The 20,549-nt window shown below is 43.9% G+C and overlaps 1 protein-coding gene across 3 annotated transcripts in view; it reads left to right on the top strand.

Annotated features, from left to right (window-relative positions):
* Positions 1–343: 343 nt before the first annotated feature.
* CPLANE1 (ciliogenesis and planar polarity effector complex subunit 1) overlaps positions 344–20,549 on the top strand; it is a 113,318-nt gene continuing 93,112 nt past the window's right edge. For all 3 annotated transcript variants that reach the window (XM_066239964.1, XM_066239956.1, XM_066239948.1), the window contains exons 1-14: positions 344–558; positions 8,155–8,237; positions 9,804–9,939; positions 10,054–10,173; positions 10,470–10,702; positions 11,814–11,920; positions 13,139–13,295; positions 13,702–13,805; positions 16,152–16,334; positions 17,651–17,900; positions 18,073–18,228; positions 18,404–19,173; positions 19,760–19,968; positions 20,377–20,460. In XM_066239964.1, coding sequence (XP_066096061.1) covers positions 8,157–8,237; positions 9,804–9,939; positions 10,054–10,173; positions 10,470–10,702; positions 11,814–11,920; positions 13,139–13,295; positions 13,702–13,805; positions 16,152–16,334; positions 17,651–17,900; positions 18,073–18,228; positions 18,404–19,173; positions 19,760–19,968; positions 20,377–20,460 — 2,590 coding nt within the window. In that variant the 5' untranslated portion in view covers positions 344–558; positions 8,155–8,156. The remainder of the gene's footprint in view (positions 559–8,154; positions 8,238–9,803; positions 9,940–10,053; positions 10,174–10,469; positions 10,703–11,813; positions 11,921–13,138; positions 13,296–13,701; positions 13,806–16,151; positions 16,335–17,650; positions 17,901–18,072; positions 18,229–18,403; positions 19,174–19,759; positions 19,969–20,376; positions 20,461–20,549) is intronic.

The following is a 20,549-nucleotide window of genomic DNA, read 5'->3' as shown; positions in this document are numbered from 1 at the left end:
TCTCCTGTGAAGCGCGGCACCGCGCGCGGTGAGTCTGACACACGCCCGGTGAGTGCAAACAAGGACCCGCCCAAGTCCAGGAGACGCGGGGGAGGCGAAGCGGGGAGCACCGAGAGCACGGTGGGGAAGCGAGAGGGGGCAGGTGGGGAGAGGCGGTGGGCGCCGGGAGCGGGGAGAGCAGGGAGAACAGGAAGGAGGAGGGGACTACGCGGGGGGGCGGCGGGCAGGAGGGGCGGGGAGCATCTGGAGCGGGGAGGGACAATCGGCTGGAACAGAAGTCGCGGCGCGGGGAGGAGGCGGGGGGCGGGCCGGGCGGGCGGAGGGGGAGGCGGAGCGGGGCAGCTCCCGCCCGCGCCCCTCGCCGGCTCGGAGCAGGCGCCCTGGCGGCGCTCGAGTCCCCTCCCGCCCGCCGCCGCCGTCGCCAGGGCGTCGGCTCGCGTCCAGGCGGCCCGCGGGGCCCGCAGCCGTCGTCCCCCGCCTCCCCGGCCGCGCCGCCCGCTTGGCCTTCGGCATCGCCGCGCCATCCCCGCCCCGGAGGGCCCAGCCCGGCCGGCCGAGGTAACTTCCCGCAGGTCCCCGGCCGCAGGTTCCTGCCGCACGGCCCCACCGCCTCCCACGCCGCGGGGCGGCGCTCCTCGGTCCCGATCCCCCTCCCGTCCTGCATGTCCGCCCGTGCCCATCCCCGCTGCCCCCCGCCGCTCCCAGCACCCCGTCCTTCCCTTCTGCCCCGCGCAGGCCTTCCCGCCTCCTGGGCCTCCGCAGCCGCCTTGGCCCTGCCCTCCTGCCGCAGCATCCTGTCCTGTCCCCGGTGGGCGCTGGGACTGGCCCCCGGCCCAGCCCCCTCCGCGGGCTCGGGAGGAAACCTCGCAGGAGCTGGGGGGACCTGCGCGACATTGTCGTGGGGAAACTCCCGTTTGGCTTTAGTGGGTGATTTCTTCTTTGAACACTGAGGAAGGGACGTGATTTCTTAGACACGCGTGTGGTGGAAACCGCAGAGGAACTTGGATTATTGTCTTTTAAATTGCATTGGCCCGTGGGTTTTAAATAAAGGTACTTTTAGTGTATTTCCGTCTCCTAACATGTTTTGTCAGTGTGATCAAGTTGCTTTTATGTATTCTTCTATTAACGAATATATTGTGGCGATATCTGTTATTGTCTGGAGCATTACCGTTTTGAGTGCCAGATCAGTAGCAGAAATAATCTTTGCCACAAAACAGGCGGTGAAAACTACCAAATCCTCTAGGGCTCAGTCATCTTGAGCTACCTTTTTATTCTTTACATTTTAGTTGCAAAACTTATCTCTTAGTATAGATCTGGAATATTTAAAAGCAAATCTCTGGCATAAATACTTAAGTATATACTGTAGCCCATATCTAGGAGAGATTAAGGACCCTTTTTAAAAAAACACCATCCTGGCCTGTGGTGGCGCAGTGGATCCACCTGGAACACTGAGGTTGGCCCTTCGAAACCCTGGGCTTGTGGGTCAGGACACATAGGACAAGCAATCAATGAAAAACTCAAGTGAAGCAACTATGAATTGATACTTATTGTTATTCCCGCCCTCCTCTCTCTGTAAAATCAATAAATAGCCTGGCTGTGGTTGCACAGTGGATAGAACACCCTCCTGGAATGCTGAAGTCCTGGGTTCAAGACACAGGACAAGCAACCGATGAACAGATACAGTGAAGCAACTACTTCTCGTCCCCCCACGCTCCTCTTTCTGTAAAATCAATAAATAAAATCTTTAAAAAAACACCAGAAAACCATAATAGAATTACCACATATCACCAAAGTAACATTAATAATTTTTTAAGAGACAGAAAGAGAGAGGGAGGAGAGAGAATAAGAAACATCAACTCATAGTTGCTTCACTTTGGTTATTTATTTATTTATTTTCATTTTTCCGAAGCTGGAAACGAGGAGGCAGTCAGACAGACTCCCACACGTGCCCAACCGGGATCCACCGGGCATGCCCACCAGGGGGCGATGTTCTGCCCCTCTGGGGCTTTGCTCTGTTGCATCCAGAGCCATCCTAGCGCCTGAGGCAGAGGCCACAGAGCCATCCTCAGCACCCGGGCCATCTTTGCTCCAATGGAGCCTCGGCTGCAAGAGGGGAAGAGAGAGACAGAGATGAAGGAGAGGGGGAGGGGTGGAGAAGCAGATGGGCGCTTCTCCTTTGTGCCCTGGCCAGGAATCAAACCTGGGACTCCTGCACGCCAGGGCCACTTTTGTTATTTTATTTATTTATTTATTTATTTTGGTATTTTTCTGAAGCTGGAAATGGGGAGAGACAGTCAGATAGACTCCCGCATGCCCCCGACCGGGATCCACCCGGCACACCCACCAGGGGCGACGCCCTGCCCACCAGGGGGCGATGCTCTGCCCCTCCGGGGGGTCGCTCTGCCGAGACCAGAGCCACTCTAGCGCCTGGGGTAGAGGCCAAGGAGCCATCCCCAGCGCCCGGGCCATCTTTGCTCCAATGGAGCCTTGGCTGCGGGAGGGGAAGAGAGAGACAGAGAGGAAGGAGGGGGTGGGGTGGAGAAGCAAATGGGCGCTTCTCCTATGTGCCCTGGCCGGAAATCGAACCCGGGTCCCCCGCACGCCAGGCCGACGTTCTACCGCTGAGCCAACTGGCCAGGGCCCCACTTTGGTTATTTATTGATTGCTTCTTATATGTGCCCTGAGGGGACTGGAGGGGAGGGGCGTGGAAGGCCTTAAGTGGAGCCAGTGACCCCTTGCTTGAAGCCAGCAACCTTGGGCTTCAAGCCAGTGACCTTTGGGCTCAAGCCAGCGACCATGGGGTCATGAAGATGATTCAGCTTTCAAGCTGGTGAACCTGCAGTGAAGCTGGCAACCTTGGGGTTTCAAACCTGGGACCTCTGTGTCCCAGACCAACACTCTTATCCCCTGCACCACCACGATCAGGCTATCCTTTTCTTTATACCAGTACACTTATAGATTCTTTCTGAATGATTTGAGAGAGTGTGCATAACGTCATCCCTTCTTCTGCCATAATTCTTAATACCATATGCATTTCCTAAGAGCGATGGTATTCTTTTACATAAACAAGTACAGTTAGCAAGTTCAGGAAATTTAGCACTGATTACATTACTTTATCTATGTGCTATAGTTCCTATTCCAATTATGTCAACTGTTATAGTATATTGACTTTATTCTCTTGAAGTTTTAAGTATGTTTCTTTATTTTCTTTGTTTTTGTTTTGTTAACTAGTGGTTAGATTCATGGTTCAGTTTTTAATCTTTTTTTTGTAAGAATATTTCATAAGTTCTGTGGACTTTATATCTATGTAGCATCATATCAGGAGGAATATCATGTCTTTGTTTCACAGATAGTAATTTTAAGATTGATATGTGGGCTTAGGGCCTATCAATACACCTCTTATAAAGTTCCCCGTCTCCTTTCACCTGATAGCTTTATTTTATTTTATTTTATTTTCATTTTTCTGAAGCTGGAAACAGGGAGAGACAGTCAGACTCCCGCATGCGCCCGACCGGGATCCACCCGGCACGCCCACCATGGGCGATGCTCTGCCCATCCTGGGCGTCGCCATGTTGCGACCAGAGCCACTCTAGCGCCTGGGGCAGAGGCCACAGAGCCATCCCCAGCGCCCGGGCCATCTTTGCTCCAATGGAGCCTCGGCTGCGGGAGGGGACGAGAGAGACAGAGAGGAAAGCGTGGCGGAGGGGTGGAGAAGCAAATGGGCGCTTCTCCTGTGTGCCCTGGCCGGGAATCGAACCCTGGTCCTCCGCACGCTAGGCCGACGCTCTACCGCTGAGCCAACCGGCCAGGGCTCACCTGATAGCTTTAGCGGCCACTGATACTGTTGGGCTAGACCTGCTGCTTTATTAGGAGCTGCAAATGATGCTTTCTTAATGCTCTCATTACTCTTGCACTTGGTTAGCTGGTTCAGGGAATTTCTTATTTATAATTTTCATATATAAAGTTTTTAAAAAGAAATACTGTCTAAGGAAGTAGTCATCTAGAATATTAGGGTTTTGAGCAATTGAGAAACAATGTTATAATATAAAATATGAGAATGGCTAGCATCTTAATAGGTCATCCCGACTGTACTTGAATAGTTTTTTAAAGCTAATTTTATTTTAAAATATCAGATATTTTCTTAACTATGGGATCAACATATTAAATTCAACTTTTTGTATATCCTAAACTAAATAGAATAAAAAAGATAGAATTTTTTTTTTTTAAAGAACAAGGAAGAATAAGGCTATGATGGAATATAGCCCAGGCCAATGACCAAATGCTATCATTGTTCCAGGTTTTACGATTAAAATAAATTTATTTTAATTAATTCATCATAGTCTGATCAGGCAGTGGTGCAATGGATAGAGCGTTGGACTGGGATGCAGAAGACCCAGGTTCGAGACCCTGAGATCGCCAGCTTAAGCGCAGGCTCATCTGGTTTGAGCAAAAGCTCACGGGCTTGAGTCCAAGATCGCTGGCTGGAGCAAGGGGTTACTCGGTCTGCTGAAGGCCCGCGGTCAAGGCACATATGAGAAAGCAATCAGTGAACAACTAAGGTGTTGCAACACGCAACGAAAAACTAATGATTGATGCTTCTCATCTCTCCGTTCTGTCTGTCCCTGTCTATCCCTCTCTCTGAATCTCTCTCTCTGTCTCTAAAAAATTAAATAAATAAATAAATAAAATGAAAAAATAATTAATTCATTATAGTCACTGACTTATAGGACACCTGCTTATATACAGAGAACTTTTTTCATGAATCATTTGAGAGTGACAAACTGATGTTCCCTTAGCCATGAATTTGAGTGTATATTTTCTACAAACAAAGACATTCACCTGCATAACTGCAGGATAACTATCAAAATCAGAAAATGAACATTACACATTGCAAGCATCTGATTCTCAGTTTTTCTTCCTATTCAGGTTTTCCTGTTGTCCAATGTCCTTTATCATGAAGAGATAACATCTACAATTACTCATTGCATTAAATTGTCAGGTTTTCTGTTTGGGACCAGTTTACCAATCTTTTCTTGACTTTCATAACCTTGGCATTTTGAAGATTACAGATCAATTATTTTGTAGAATGTCCTCCCATTTGGGTTCGTCTGCTCCTTCCTTGTGATTAAAGTTACATATCTTTAACATGTGGCACAGGTACTTTTCTCATATGCCTGTTAGGTGGCACATGATTTCCATTCATCCCATTTCTGATCATTTTCTTTTGTGTGTGTGTGTGAGAGAGGGAGACAGGGACAGACAGAAAGGAAGGGAGAGAGATGAGAAACATCTACCTGTAGTTGTGGCACCTTAATTGTTCATTAGTTGCTTTCTCATTTGTGCCTTTAAAGGGTAGTGGTGGAGGGGGGCTCCAGCTGAGCCAGCGACCTTGGGCTCAAGCCAGTGACCATGGGCTCAAGCCAGTGACCTTTGGGGCTCAAGCCAGGGACCATGGGGTCATGTCAATGTCCTCTGCTCAAACCAGCGTACCCGTGCTCAAGCTGGTGAGCCCTTGCTCAAGCCAGTAACCTCATGGTTTCAAACCTGGGTCCTCAGTGTCCTAGGCTGATGCTCTATCCATTGTGCCACCGCCTGGTCAGGCTGATCATTTCCATTTTTTTTTTTTTTTACAGGGACAGAGAGAGAGTCAGATAGAGAGATAGATAGGGACAGACAGAAACGGGGAGAGACGAGAAGCATCAATCATCAGTTTTTTTCATTGCGAGACCTTAGTTGTTCATTGATTGCTCTCTCATATGTGCCATGACCACGGGACTTCAGCAGGCTGAGTAACCCCCCCCCCCACTCGAGCCAGTGACCTTGACCTTGGGTCCATGCTAGTGAGCTTTTTTTTTTTTTTTTGCTCAAGCCAGATGAGCCTGCGCTCAAGCTGGCAACCCCGGGGTCTCGAACCTGGGTCCTTCTGCATCCCTGTCCGACGCTCTATCCACTGCGCCACCACCTGGTCAGGCTGATCATTTCCATTTTGATCAGTGGATTACATGGAGTTTGCCTGGCTTCTTCATTGTAAAGTTTGAGACAATGCGAATACGCCATTTTCACCAAATGTTCAATTTATTTACTTTTTTATAATTGTATCAAATCAGTTTCCTATTTTGTTTAATGGATTTTAAATTCATGACTATAATTGGTCTTCAGTTTGGTCAGTGGGATCCCTTTTAGGATGGCGTCTATGTCCTCACTAAGCTTAAAATGCAGTGCTCTGTGCCCGGTCGGCCCAGTATGGGTATCCTCTCGGATTCTCCCAGGAATGGACCTTCGCCCAAGATCATGCTCTCCTCCCCTGCGCGAGATCTCACGGACTGTGCTGGCCTCCTTGTGACTGTCCCCACACCCAGCACGGGGCTTGCTAGGCATCTCCTCTTCCTGTTCGCTCAGAGCTTCGTTTCTGTGTGGGCTAGTTTGGACAGTTTGCTTCCGTGGTAACCAAAGGCTTTAAGGGTGATTATTCCTGGGAGTGTGGTGGAAGCTGTATTGCCTTTTGTGATCTAGCCTTGGAGAATGCACAGCATCACTTCCATTTTATTCATGGCGAAAATAGTCACAATCCTTTCCAATTTCAAGGGAAAAGGCATGGATCAGGGAAGTGGTCTGTGAGAGCAGGGTCAGGCATCCCCAAACTACGGCTTGCGGGCTGCATGCGGACACCTGAGGCCATTTATCCGTCCCCCACCGCACTTCTGGAAGGGGCACCTCTTTCATTGGAGGTCAGTGAGAGGAGCACTGTATGTGGCGGCCCTCCAACAGTCTGAGGGACAGTGAACTGGCCCCCTGTGTAAAAAGTTTGGGGACCCCTGGCTAAGTCACAGTGGAAGAGGAGCCCGTGGGATGGAGATAGCGTGTGGCCGTTTTTGGAATCACCGAGAAAGGCACATCACGTAGAAGCTGCATTTTCAGGCTGTTTTCCTAGTTCTTGTTTACCCTCATCATCTCAGTGATAACTTGTCAAAAAAGCAACCACACTTGTCTGATGGTTCAAGATATGAGATACTGAATGCGTTGTCCATGTCTTTGCTCATTGAATTTTTTTTTTTTTTACAGAGACAGAGAGAAGACTCAGAGAGAGGGATAGACAGGGACAGACAGGAATGGAGAGATGAGAAGCGTCAATCATTAGTTTTTCGTTGTGTTTTGCGACACCCTAGTTGTTCATTGATTGCTCTCTCACATGTGCCTTGACCACGGGCCTTCAGCAGACCGAGCAACCCCTTGCTCAAGCCAGCGACCTTGAGTCCAAGCTGGTGGGCTTTGCTCAAACCAGATGAGCCCACGCTCAAGATGGCAACCTCAGGGTCTCGAACCTGGGTCCTCCTCATCCCAGTCCGTCGCTCAATCCACTGCGCCACCACCTGGTCAGGCTCCATGTCTTACTTTAAAAAGAGAATTGAGCTGATGAAAAAGGAAAACAACTGTTTTTTTTTTTTCCTTTTATTTTTCTGAAGCTGGAAACGGGGAGAGACAGACAGACTCCCGCATGTGCTCGACCGGGATCCACCCGGCGCGCCCACCAGGGGTGACACTCTGCCCATGAGGGGGCGATGCTCTGCCCCTCCGGGGCGTCGCTCTGCCACGACCAGAGCCACTCTAGCGCCTGGGGCAGAGGCCAAGGAGCCATCCCCAGCGTTCGGGCTATCTTTGCTCCAGTGGAGCCTTGGCTGCGGGAGGGGAAGAGAGAGACAGAGAGGAAGGAGGGAGGGGGGTGGAGAAGCAAATGGGTGCTTCTCCTATGTGCCCTGGCCGGGAATCGAACCCGGGTCCCCCACATGCCAGGCCAATGCTCTACCGCTGAGCCAACTGGCCAGGGCCAAAACACCAACTCTTGATGAAAATTCTGAATTAAGATCCTCAGTAAAAATTATGGGCTATTTATTTTTATTTTTGCTCTTTATAGCATCTTGTATATTTTTTTTATTGATTTTTAGAGAGAGAGGAGTGAGAGAGAAAGAGAGAGAGAGAGAGAGAGAGAAGGGGGAGGAGCAGGAAGCATCAACTCCCATATGTGCCTTGACCAGGCAAGCCCAAGGTTTCGAACCAGCAACCTCAGTTTTCCAGGTCGATGCTTTATCCCACTGCGCCACCACAGGTCAGGCCTGTATATGTTTTTTACTTAATTGATTATTGACATCTCAACAGGCATGGAGATAAGATTAGAAGTTTTGACATCAACAAGTATCAAACAGAAAACACCCTGGCCACGGGTCTCCTGGTTGGGACAGGTAGGTTTTTCTGTTTTCATCAGCACCAGTTCTAATATGTGCCTAGCCTCTAAGACTGAAGAATGTTCTATGGCATTTAAAATTAAATAAAATCCATCATTAGAAGGATCACCGTGGAACCGAGTTTTGTATTTGTGTTTTGTTTTTATTATAGTGAGCAAGTTACCTTTTCTAGAAAGTTAAATATTCTATCTAGAAGAAATATTTTATTAAAATTTTTTTTTCATATAATGTTTAAGAAGGAGGAGATGGCATATAGCAAAAGGGAGTATTTAATCTTCCAAACCTTCTCCTTCCGGAACAGCGGAGTGTTGCTGCCCATGTGGTGCTCACTTTTGTGCAGTGGCATGCCCGTGTCTGAAACAAAGATGAGTCACAGTACACAGACAGTCCCGGAGCACGGTGCTCAGCGTACACGGAATAGCATCCTCACCTCAGGGAATGCAGGCAAACCTATGAAATCCTCTTAGAATGTATTATAATAATTAAAATGGAGAAATCTGGTGTTGTATCATTTCCTGTAAGAAATGATACATTACTTTACCTTCTCTAGAAGGGTATCTCTTGAACTTTACTATTGGTTCAGAGTCATTTGGAGATCTTGTTAAAACAAGCGCTGGGCCCTGTCCCAGAGTTTCTGACTCAGCGGGTCCGGGTAGGAGAAGAGCACCCCTCACAGAGTCTGCGGGATGCGGATGCTGCTGGCTAGGTGCTACTTTGAAAACCACTGCTGCAAAATGCGTGGAGACAAACTTAATTCAAAACAGCATGCTTTTTCTAGGTGAGAAAAAATGGTCAGAGCCGGGGGTTGCAGAAGCATTATCTATTTTAATCTAAATAAATAATTTAAAAACTTGCACATACTACCATTCAAAATTGATAACCCAGTTGTAGCTAACAGAACTGGAAGACACTTCTATAATTTTAAACTTCAAAGAAACCTGAATTACGATCATTATTAGGTCATTTTACCAAGTACAATAATTTTAATGCACTATTTTGAGATAGAATGAAAACATCTTCAGGTTACCTAATAACCCTTATTGTTCATTTTATGATGTACAATCTTTCTTTTTCTTTTTTTTTTTTCTTTTTTTTTTGTGTGTGTATTTTTCTGAAGTTGGAAACGGGGAGGCAGTCAGACAGACTCCCGCATGCGCCCGACCAGGATCCACCTGGCACGCCCTCCAGGGGGCAATGCTCTGCCCATCTGGGGTGTCGCTCTGTTGCGACCAGAGCCATTCTAGCACCTGAGGTAGAGGCCATGGAGCCATCCTCAGTGCCCGGGCCAACTTTGCTCCAATGGAGCCTCGGTTGTGGCAGGGGAAGAGAGAGACAGAGAGGAAGGAGAGGGGGCGGGGTGAGAAGCAGATGGGCGCTTCTCCTGTGTGCCCTGGCCGGGAATCGAACCCGGGACTCCTGCACGCCAGGCCGATGCTCTACCACTGAGCCAACCGGCCAGGGTGTACAATCTTTCTTAAGTTTGCTTTTCTTTCTGGAAGAATTTGAATAAGAGTATGAATGAACTTTTGGCCGCTCTTAAGACTCACATATTTCTTCCCTTAGGAGAATGAAGCTGTTTTTCTTTTGGATGATAAACTCATAAATGAAATTAACTTGCTCTCAGGAAGGACAAAGAAGAAAATTCCTCGTCTGCAGCCTTTTTTAAAGGATGTTATTGTCCTAACAACGTCCAGTAACAGTTAAGTCGTCCTGATATTTTCTAAAGGCTAGGTTAACTGAATTTTTTAATAATTTGGGACAATATTAGGGGAACTATTGGATTGTAAGTATTGTGTATTCTTTCTGGAAGCAGATGGCTGGTTGGCTGGGCTGCTTACTACAGGGGAGCTTTTCCTTTGGAACAAAGATCAAGATTGTTTGAAGACTATACAAGCAACAGAAAAGCCCAAGGAAATGATTAAAGCTGCAGTAGGTAAGAATTTGTTTGTTTTAATTGGTACATATGTATTATTTTGGTGGTGTTTATTTGAGATACTTAGATTCATCTTGAGGTCTGGTATGCCTAACATCTCATCATAGTGGGTTCCTAATATCACATAAATATGTGATAAATGTTACTATTATTTGTAGTTTTAATTTATTATTACTGCCTTAGTTTTACATCCTTAATGGTAACATCATTCTGGTTTCTTTGTCAGAATAGATGAATTATGTACTTTGAAGGGAATTCAGACTTTAAGGTTTAATTACCTTTTTTTTTCTTTTAAGCAAGCTCTTCGAGACTGTATTTGTATGTCTCTGGAGATGGGAGAAGAGTTCTGATTATAACTCCTTCTGGATGCATATTTCTTTGGGAATATTTGGAATTCAAGAATATCTTATCTTCAAAAAGCCCTTTGTTGGTGGGCCGGTGGTCCCAGCTCATACCTGAAGAAGCAGTTCACCTGCCTTCCACCAAAGATAAAGAAGCTACCGTGCATGCCGTTTTCATAAAAAATGAGGTAAAATCCAAATCAGACAGGGTGTTTTCAGACAGCGAGAACTCGGACTCTCAGAGCAGACACTGTCATTTCGTTGAACAGAGGGGGTGATAGCGTAGCTGTAGCTCTCTAGTCATCAGTTGTCAGAGTAATTGTGGAATTATTATAGGAAATACATTTCTTCTTATTATTATTAAGTGAGAGGCAGGGAGGCAGAGAGAGACTCTCGCATGCGCCCCAACTGGGATCCACCTGGCGAACCCCTCATTGTGCAATACTCAGTGCATTTGGGGCTGCTGTTCTGTTGCTTGGCAACTAAGCTATTTTAGTGCCTGAGCCATCCTCAGCACCCAGGGCCAACTTTGCTCACACCATTTGAGCCATGGCTGCGGAGGGGAAGAAAGCGAGAGAAATGGGGAAGGGGGGGTAGAGAAGCAGATAGTTGCTTTTCCTGTGTGCCCTGACTAGGAATCAAACCTGGGACTTCTGCACGGCAGGCTGATGCTCTACCACTGAGCAAACTGGCCAGGGATGGAAAATACATTTTTATATTTCTTGGTCACACTTTAAGAAATGTGCAGTAGAAATGGTTTGAAATTAGAGCTTTCTTTTTCCTTAGTTTTAAAATATAACTAGTTTTGTAATTTAGAAAGGGGGAATTGGTGATATTAAGTAAGCCACTTAATTCTAAGGAAATAGCATATCCATTAACTGAAACACATTTTAAATAGCATGGTGTTCTTTGTTTGTATGGCCCAGTGTTACAACTGTTGTCAGACATTGCATTTTGGAGTTTTATTGTTTTCCTCTACCTCCCCACACCTCCAGGGAGTGCTCTAATGTAAATAATATATAACTATAAAAGAAGAGAAAAATTACTGTATGAGAATCTGGTTAGTTATAGCCCCAGCAAATGGCAGTGTTTTCTTAAGAGAATAAACCGCACCATTTGGGATATGCCTCTGGCTCGGATTTCAGTTTTCTTAGTCTTTAACTTAATGTGAAGAATAAAAACATGAGCAAAATCTCGCTATTTTCCACTTATTTACAGTGAGAAATGTATATATGTCTTATATTTCCTGGTTTATTTTCAGATTAATTATATTCTAAAGTATATTACATTTATCTACAGTTACTGGGAGACTGCTGCTTGTGTTCATTCGGTTTTTATTCTGGGGAATGCCTGAAGTTGACATTTCTAGCAATTCGGTGGCTTGAGGATGTATTTACACCGAAAAGGTGAGGTACTTTCCACCCCTTTTAAGACATTATTATCTTTTGACTTATATATACCTAATAAGACTAGTAAATAAAATGGGACTTTCAACTTCTGAGACTTTAGAAATCCTCTCTTCCCAGAAATATTGTTTTATTTCTTTGGTTTCCATTTCTAACTGTTTAATCTAGAAAGTCTTTTGCTTTTGCTTTGTTTCCTTTCCTGGAGGTGAGAACACATGAAACGTAAGGCAGACTATGGTTTTACTTCTGTTAAGACTGTAAAAAACTATTTTGAAAAGTAATTCAGTTGAATTTTAAAAGGCTTATGACTTACTTGAATTTACTACTGTAAAAATAAACATATTTTTATTCCAGAAAGCCCAATAAAATATAAAGAATGCGTTAAAAACATATAACGCTTAAATAAGGTATACTAGAATAATGTAACTTTTTCTTTTTTTTTTCAGAGACAGAGAGAGAGAAAGAGAGAGGAATAGATAGGGACAGACAGACAGGAACACAGAGAGATGAGAAGCATCAATCATTAGTTTTTCATTGTGCGGTGCAACACCTTAGCTGTTCATTGATTGCTTTTTCATATGTGCCTTGACCGCGGGCCTTTAGCAGACCGAGTAACCCCTTGCTTGAGCCAGCAACCTTGGGCTCAAGCTGGTGAGCTTTTGCTCAAACCAAATGAGCTCGCGCTCAAGCTGGTGACCTCGGGGTCTCGAACCTGGGTCCTTTGCCTCCCAGTTCGACATTCTATCCACTGCACCACCACCTGGTCAGGCTGTAACTTTTTTTATTGTGTTTCTTTCTGTTTATTTTCTTTATTTTTTTATGCTAACAATACCTTATTCAGGTATAATTTGTATAAAGTAAAAGGAATAGCCCCTAAGCACGCATCTGGACTTGAATGAATACGTGTGTGTAGCCATCCTCAGCAGAACACTGTACTGAAAACCCCCTCTTCTCTACCTATTTAATCCCTTGAAAAATGTTAGCAATAATGGAGAAGTATGCATATCTAAACCATTAATGGAAGCAGTTGTGTTTAGCTGGTGGCTTTGCTTTTGTTACCTGGCTGAACCTCCAGAATGGTTGCTAAGAAGCCACCTAATCTATGTGCACATGTAGGAATTTAGTTGGACACTTTTAATTTTTTATACTGATTATTTTTATGTATTAATTTAAAAGTTATTAAACTTCCTGCTTTCAGTTACCTCATTACTTTCTTAGATCATTGCCATACCATGTGCATTGGGCACAGCAAGATTGCCTTCTGTGTAGTCTAACTCCTACGTGTGAATCAGTCAAGTCAAGAGGCGCTCTAATTTCTGCCTTTTCAAGAGACGGCCTTACCTTGGCAGTAGCTCTCAATCAGAAAGACCCAAAGGTCAGTAAATGCACTCCTTCTTGGAAGTAACCTGTAAAATAGTTCAGTTCAGTTTTGAGATGTTTTCTTCCCCTGAAGATAATTCTTTATGTTTTTTACATTGTTGTTTTCTGACCCAACTTAACATTGTGGATTGGTAAAGTTATTTATATTAGCTGCCATAGTTTTTAAAAGTTGGCTTTTAGAAGCAAAAGGAAGTTAAGGGAAAAGGAAGAAAGAAGGACAATGTGGTTGTTCTTAAAATGTAGAATAAAAGAGAAAAGAGTTATATAGGTGATCAGTATTGTTTTGCTAGTTGGGAAAGACCCCTGGATAGTTTACTGATATAATAAGAGATCTCTAGGTCTCCAAAATTGTAAGTAATATTAAAGTAAAACAACTTTAATGTTTTTATTTTTCTTTCTAGGCAACTCAGGTATTATTTATAAACACACTGAATTTTGTCACTCTCTGTGGCAGCCTGAAAGGATGTAGCAATAAGAACCCTGTGGTCCCAGCCACACTTGTCAGGTAAGAACTCCTGTGTTTCTAAATAGTCTTTTTATTTTGTTTTCCAATGCTTTGGTAGGTTTAAGGCTCTGGTTATTTATTTATTTATTATTTATTTATTTATTGAGAGACAGACAGGCAAATGAGGTAGAGACAGACAGAAACAAAAGAAGGTCACAGAAATTAAGAAGCAGAGGAGAGGTAAAATAGAGAGGAGAGAGAGACAGAGAGACCAAGGCTAAGACTGTAAAAGGGGGGGAGGGGATAAAATGAAAAGAAGAGGGAGAGCCTGAGAGAGAGAATGAGGGAGGGACAGCGGCACAGAGACTGAGGGAGTAGGGCAGGGAGGCTGAAGAGGAAGACAGAAAGTCTGGAGAAGAGAGGCAGGGTTCGGAGAAACAGACTAAAGGAGAAAGCCAGAGGAGAGGCAGAGAGACTGCAGGAGGGGAAAAAACATCAAGACTAAGAGAATTTAAAGGACAAGGAGACTAAAGAGACAAACTTGGAGAAGTGGGGAGAGCAGGAGGTGGAGGAGAAGGAAAACCTGAGATCTAGAGTGGAGGCTTCTGAAAGGAAAGTTGGACAGGTCCAGACCGGGCGTGGGCATCAGTGGTGGGCATCCCCCCACCCCTCTCCAACTGGACCCCCCACCCCACCCAGTGACCCAGAGCCTCTTCCCTGACTTAAAATCAATCCCAGTCATGACCCCTCCAGTCTCATGTACAAAATGAACCCCCAGCCTCCACCTCCTTCGTGGACTCTCTCAGATTCCCAAGAAGGCCAGAGTGGAGTGGGGTGGGGTGGGGGTTGGGAGGGCGCCCCCAGGGGTCCACCGATGCCTCCCAGGGCTGCCCGGTGGTTGCTGGTGGCCAGGCGCTGGGCAGGCTGGCCCGGTGCCCACTTTTCCCCAAAAGCCCCTGCTCGAACCCCAGAGACCCGCCGGGCCCAGGCCAGGGAGAGGCCCCAGCTCTGGTTATTTAATGAGTGTCTAAATATAGGTATTTAGATAGATAATGCAACTTCCATTCAGCATTTGTGCTTGATAGTAGATTCCAAAAATTGCTTTATATAAGAAAAGCAAGGAAGGAGCCTAGTTGAGTAGAAGATAAGTGAACATCATTTTTTTCTCTTATTTCTTCCTACGTTGCCTGAGGAGCAGTGGCATCACTCTGGGTAGAAGAATATTGAGCTAACGTGGAATATTGGGCTTATGTGGAGAGGCCGGAATGGAAAAGCCCAAATGGGAAGACTTTTATGTACTCGTAGGCAATAGAGTAGGAAGATCTCCTCTCAGACCTCCTGATTTCCCTTTCTGAACACTTTCCTGTGCTGGTGTCTGAATTATCAAAGTTTTCAGGTCACTCCAGCCTTGCCTCTTCATTTTCTTTCCCTCGCTACAAGTTCCTTTATGAAGTTTACTGGCCTGAGTTCAGCATTCTGTTTGACTAGGGGTGTCCATCATTTACGGGCAGGAGAGCTATTCTTTGTCTCCGTGCAGCATGAATATTACCAGATGAGGAGCAGTAATGCTGTCTCTGTGAAGAGGGGGTCTGGCCCTGAGGGGAACCCAAGCAGGCTGAAGGGAGCACAGGCGGGGGACTGACCTTGAAATCATAATCAATAGATCTTAGTCATGGACACCACTAAGGTTAAAAATCGTTCTAACTAAAATGTGAGTGACTAAAAAGCATAACTGTTTTAAGGATTATTTTTATTTTATGATTTGCTTGTGAATCTAAATTTCCAGTTGGTATGTTGTACAGTCTACTTAGTTATGTAAGTATAGTTACGTCGTATGGAGTAGATGTTAATGAACGAACTTCTTTTTTTCTGAGAATGATATACATGAAATGTATGTGGCAGTTACTTTCCATCCATTTTTTGTGTGTGTGTGACACAGACAGAGAGAGAGACAGAAGGAGGGACAGACAGACAGGAAGGGAGAGATATGAGAAGCATTAATTCTTCATTCCGGCTCCTTAGTTGTTCATTGATTGCTTTCTCATATGTGCCTTGACTGGGGGGCTACAGCAGAGTGAGTGACCCCTTACTCAAGCCGTGACCTTGGGGTCAAGCCAGCGACCATGGGGTCATGTATATGATTTTATGCTCAAGCCAGCGATCCTGCGCTCAAGTGGGTAAGCCCATGTTCAAGCCAGTGACCTTGTGGTTATGAACATGGGTCCTCTGTGTCCCAGTCCAACACTCTATCCACTGTGCCACTGCTTGGTCTGGCTCCATTTGTTTTGGTTTGTTGTTTTTTTTTTGTCCTTATTGTTTTGAAGATTTTCACCTCTGCTTTGCCATTATACTTGTCAAAGACTTTGTATAGAATCTTTTCTTAATATATGCCTTGCTTTTTTCTAGGTCCTACTGGGTAGGTGATATCAGCTGGACATACAATAGTCTTTTTCTGGCTTGTGTGTTGAAACGTGGCTCCCTGGTTTTACTGACGTGCCAAGGCGAATTGCTAACATTGGTTACGTTTGGTTGCTCTATAGAATTTGGGCCAGCAGAATTTATTCCTCTTCACCCACTAATAACATATAGGTGAGATGTTTGAATTATTTTAATTTGTTAACAGAAGTTTTCCTCTTTTGGTATTGCTTTACTCTTTGATTTCTTTTTTTTCATAATGTCATCTTTCAAATGGTCTTTTTTTTCCTGAGTCTGTCATCTCAATACCTGTTTGTTATTTATAGTTTTTTTCTGTTTCTCTTTGTGGCTTAATCCTGGTGAAATTTGACATTGTGACTATGTAAGTATAAGTTATTTAATAGTAAATATTATACATCTTTCCATGAAGTCATTATTTTTTTGAGAGAGAGAAAGACAGGAAGGGAGAGAGAGGTGAGAAGCATCAACTCATAGTTGCTTTCACTTTAGTTATGCATCGATTGCTTCTCATCCGTGCCTTGACCAGGGCCAAGTAAGTGTCTTCTTGCTCAAGCCAGTGACCTTGGGCTTTTCATGGCAGTGACCTTTTGGCTTGCATTGGTGAGCTTTAAGATTATGTGGGTCCAATTCCCCCCTTACCCCCTCAAGCCAGTCCTCCACCCCCTGCACTGACAAGCTCGCAGTCAGAGCCAGGAACCTTGGGGTTTCAAACCCTCAACTTCTGCATTCTGGGTCGATGCTTTATCCACTGCACCACCACCTGTCAGGCCCATCTAGTCATTTTTAATGACTCTATAAATTTATAGTATGGTAGACATTCTATAATTTTTTACTGTTGACTCTTTGGCTAATAAAATCTGTATTTGAATACTTTTATACCCCCCCAAATCATAATCTATTTTGATTGCCCTTTTTATATTATAAAGCTGCAAAGTTCATAAGCAGCAATATTCAGTAATCATAATCAAGTTAACCCACCTAACAATAAATACATTTATATGAAAATTCAGTCAAATTAATCTTAAGCTGATAAAATTTTACTTACCACCATTCTCTCCAAATGTTCTCATTTTTTTTCTTCCTACCTAATAACACATATACCCATTGCTCATAATTATATTCTTATAAGAATATTTAAGTGAATGGTAAGAAGGAAAGTTAAATATTTAGCTCTCTTTAATGGTAAAAGTAAACTGTGTTAATTATTTTTCTGAAATACTTTGTATAAAATTAGATTAGAAACAACATAGATTAAGTACTTCAGGGAAAATTAAACTCATAAACCTATACGTTATGTAATCACATGTTTTTCAATACATAGTCCACATTTAATATTTTTATATTTAATTTGCCTGCCTTTTCATCATTCTGTAACTTTTAATTGTTTTGCTTTTTCATTGGAATAATATGATTGTTTTCTTTAAGATTTTTCTCTTACAGTTCTTGAATTTTTGACATTTGTTTGCTAGACCGCACCAGTTTACATTTCAAGATTCAAATAATTCTGTAGACTCATCAGCTTCTGAGAGTGACCCTCTGCGACAGAGATTTTCCGTGAAGGCGCACTCACGGCTGCCCTACCTCCTTGTTTCTGATGGGTATATGGTCACAACCCTTCGATTTCTTGATAACCTGTCTCCATCAGTGCTCATGAGATTCCTTCTGCTTGATTCAGCTCAGAGGCTTGAGAAAATGTACCACAGTGTGATATTGTCTAAGGTATAGTTCTTTTTGGTATCATTGATAAAGGCTGACTTCTTACTTTTTTCAGATGGAAAACTAGACAGACATTAATGTCCTTGGAATTGTATACAGTTTTCTATAGAATTTTTCATTGCTTGTAAAAGAATTACAGCTCAGATTTTGCTCTTGGAAATCTTTTCTTCTACAGCCAAAAAGCAGAGGGCTGAGCTTGCGTTCGCTGGGCTCCCTAAGGTCGAGCCTGTTACAGCACCAAGGACATGAATGCTCAGCGGACTCGACTGTCCCCGCATTCCTGCAGGGAGAAGAAACGACGAAATTACATGAAAAAGCAGCAGATTGGCAGGTACTTAGTGGTGGCAGTGTTTTATTCCCTTTGAACAGTTATATGTTGATTTTATTCCAAGAAAAGTATTTTGTTTTGCCCTTGTTCAAGGGAGGAGAAATTTGACAACACCAAGTGACTCTACTTGTAAGGTATTACATGGTATTAAGTATAATTTTTTTCATGCATGTTTTAGGATTTTGAAGCAGAAGAAACTAATGAAAACACATACTTCCCAAACAACTTACTCTCTTTTTGGAACCAAAAAAATGGCCCATCATCAAATAGCTCCAAGGAGGGAAGATTGGAATTTGCATCTATGTTTGATACAATTCATGCAAAAGATGATACCCAGGAGACAGACAGAACCTTAACGGAACTGCATTCTGTCCAGAGAAACCTCCTTGCCGCGTGGACTATAGGAATTTCAAAAAATGTGACGGACAAAAATTTAATGCTAAATTACACAGTAGTTTGCATTACTCATTTTTTCTACATTCTTCAGTTTATAAAATGTCCTTTCCCCAAACTTGATCTTTTTTTAAGCAAAAGTCCAAATCATGATGATGCGTGGGTACTTTGTATCTTCCAGCTTTTCCGTCAATGCCTGTCAGTCCGGTACTGGGACCTGAGGTCCCGACCGGATATGGGACACGTGGTGAAGCTGACCTCGGGGACTGTGAAGCTGTTGCTGACTCAGCGGCAGCGGGGCCAGTTCCTCTCCCAGAGGCTGTTCGCCTGTATTCATTTACTCAGGATGGTAGCCGATAACTTAAACGGCATATATAACCTTCAGCCTGATGGTATTTCAGCATCAACTAATGGAAGAAGAGCAAATCAAGACTCATTGATGGTCCCCGTTTTTCAAATATTTCAAGACAGTGGTCCTCGGGAAAAGTGGTCGTGGAACTCATCTTTCAAGGTTTGTCCTCAAGTAGCAGATCCTGCTCAGCAGCCAGGACGCAGGTACAAGTACTTTACTGTTAGGATACTATCAGCGTGATCGATTTTGCTTCCTTTTTAAAAAATTGAGTTACAGTTCCCATACTATAAATCTCGCCATTTTAAACTTTAACAATTCAGTGATTTTTAGTACAGTCACAAGGTCGTAGAACTATAAGCACTAATTCCGGAATATTTTATCACCCCAAAAAGAAACCCTGTGTCCATCAGCACTTGGCATTACAGATTTTATTTTATCTAAAAACATTTTAGGACTTATGACAAATGTTATTTAACACACATGTTTCACCAGTCTTGGGCAACCAGGATATTGTGGAGAGATTTTGGTTGAAGTAAGTAAGCACTCTAGAAAAATGACCATGTGCACATAGAGCATATATGAAGATTTAAAAAATATATTATGCCTTTTTTTGATCAGTGGACTTTGTGGTATATTTTAATCCACTCAGTTTGTATATGTTATTACATCAGTGAAGAATACAGCTCCTCCTCCCCCCCCCCCCCGAAAAAGGCTAAGCTGGAGGTTATAATGATTCTCATTACTTCTATTTGAACCTTGGTGTTAATGATTATCTGATTTTTTATGCAGATTGATGGCTCTCTGGAGAGTACTGTATAACAAAACTCTATGGTATCAAACACAGTTAAGTCAAAGAGTTCCTAAAGGTGACAGACAGTTAACTGGAAAGATGGCACATGAAGCTTCTGCTGTCCGTTCCCTGCTGTGTCACATACAGGCCAACTTACAGATGGCCGGAGTGAGCTTGAGCCAAACCTTAGAGCTCAAACCTATTAATGGTCAGTACCTTTTTAAAAAGAAATTTATTGATTGATTTTTAGAGAGAGAGAGTGAGAGGAAGGGAAAGAAAGAAACATCGATTTGTTGTTCTACTTCTTTATGTTTTCATGGGTTTATTCTTGTATGTGCCCTGACCGGGTATTGAACCCGCAGCCTTGGTGTATCGGGAAGATGCACTAACCAAGCTAACTTACCTGGCCAGGGCCAATGGTCGGTATCTTATAAACAGTTTCTAACTCCATGAATAACCAATATAGCTAACTGGGCTTTGATTTTTATTACTTGGTTACAATGATTTTTTAAACATTTCTTACTGAGCTATATACCCAACTGAGTTTTTAAACAAAGTGAATTTTTATGAAGTGCGGGAATTAACCATAACTAATTGTTGGTTAAAAACTTTGCAGGTGAAGAGTATTTCCTGTTAGGATCATATGAAAAATCTGTTCAACTGTGGAAGAAAGCTCTACAAGAAGAAACCCAAGAGAATGGTAGGAGATTATTAAAAAATAATATTTGCGGCCCTGGCCGGTTGGCTCAGTGCTAGAGCGTTGGCCTGGCGTGCAGGAGTCCCAGGTTT

This window comes from Saccopteryx bilineata, chromosome 1 (assembly GCF_036850765.1).
Source record: "Saccopteryx bilineata isolate mSacBil1 chromosome 1, mSacBil1_pri_phased_curated, whole genome shotgun sequence".
In the NCBI taxonomy this organism is placed as follows: domain Eukaryota; kingdom Metazoa; phylum Chordata; class Mammalia; order Chiroptera; family Emballonuridae; genus Saccopteryx; species Saccopteryx bilineata.
The sequence above is the reverse complement of the archived record's forward strand: the minus strand, read 5'-3'. Positions and strand labels throughout refer to the sequence as shown.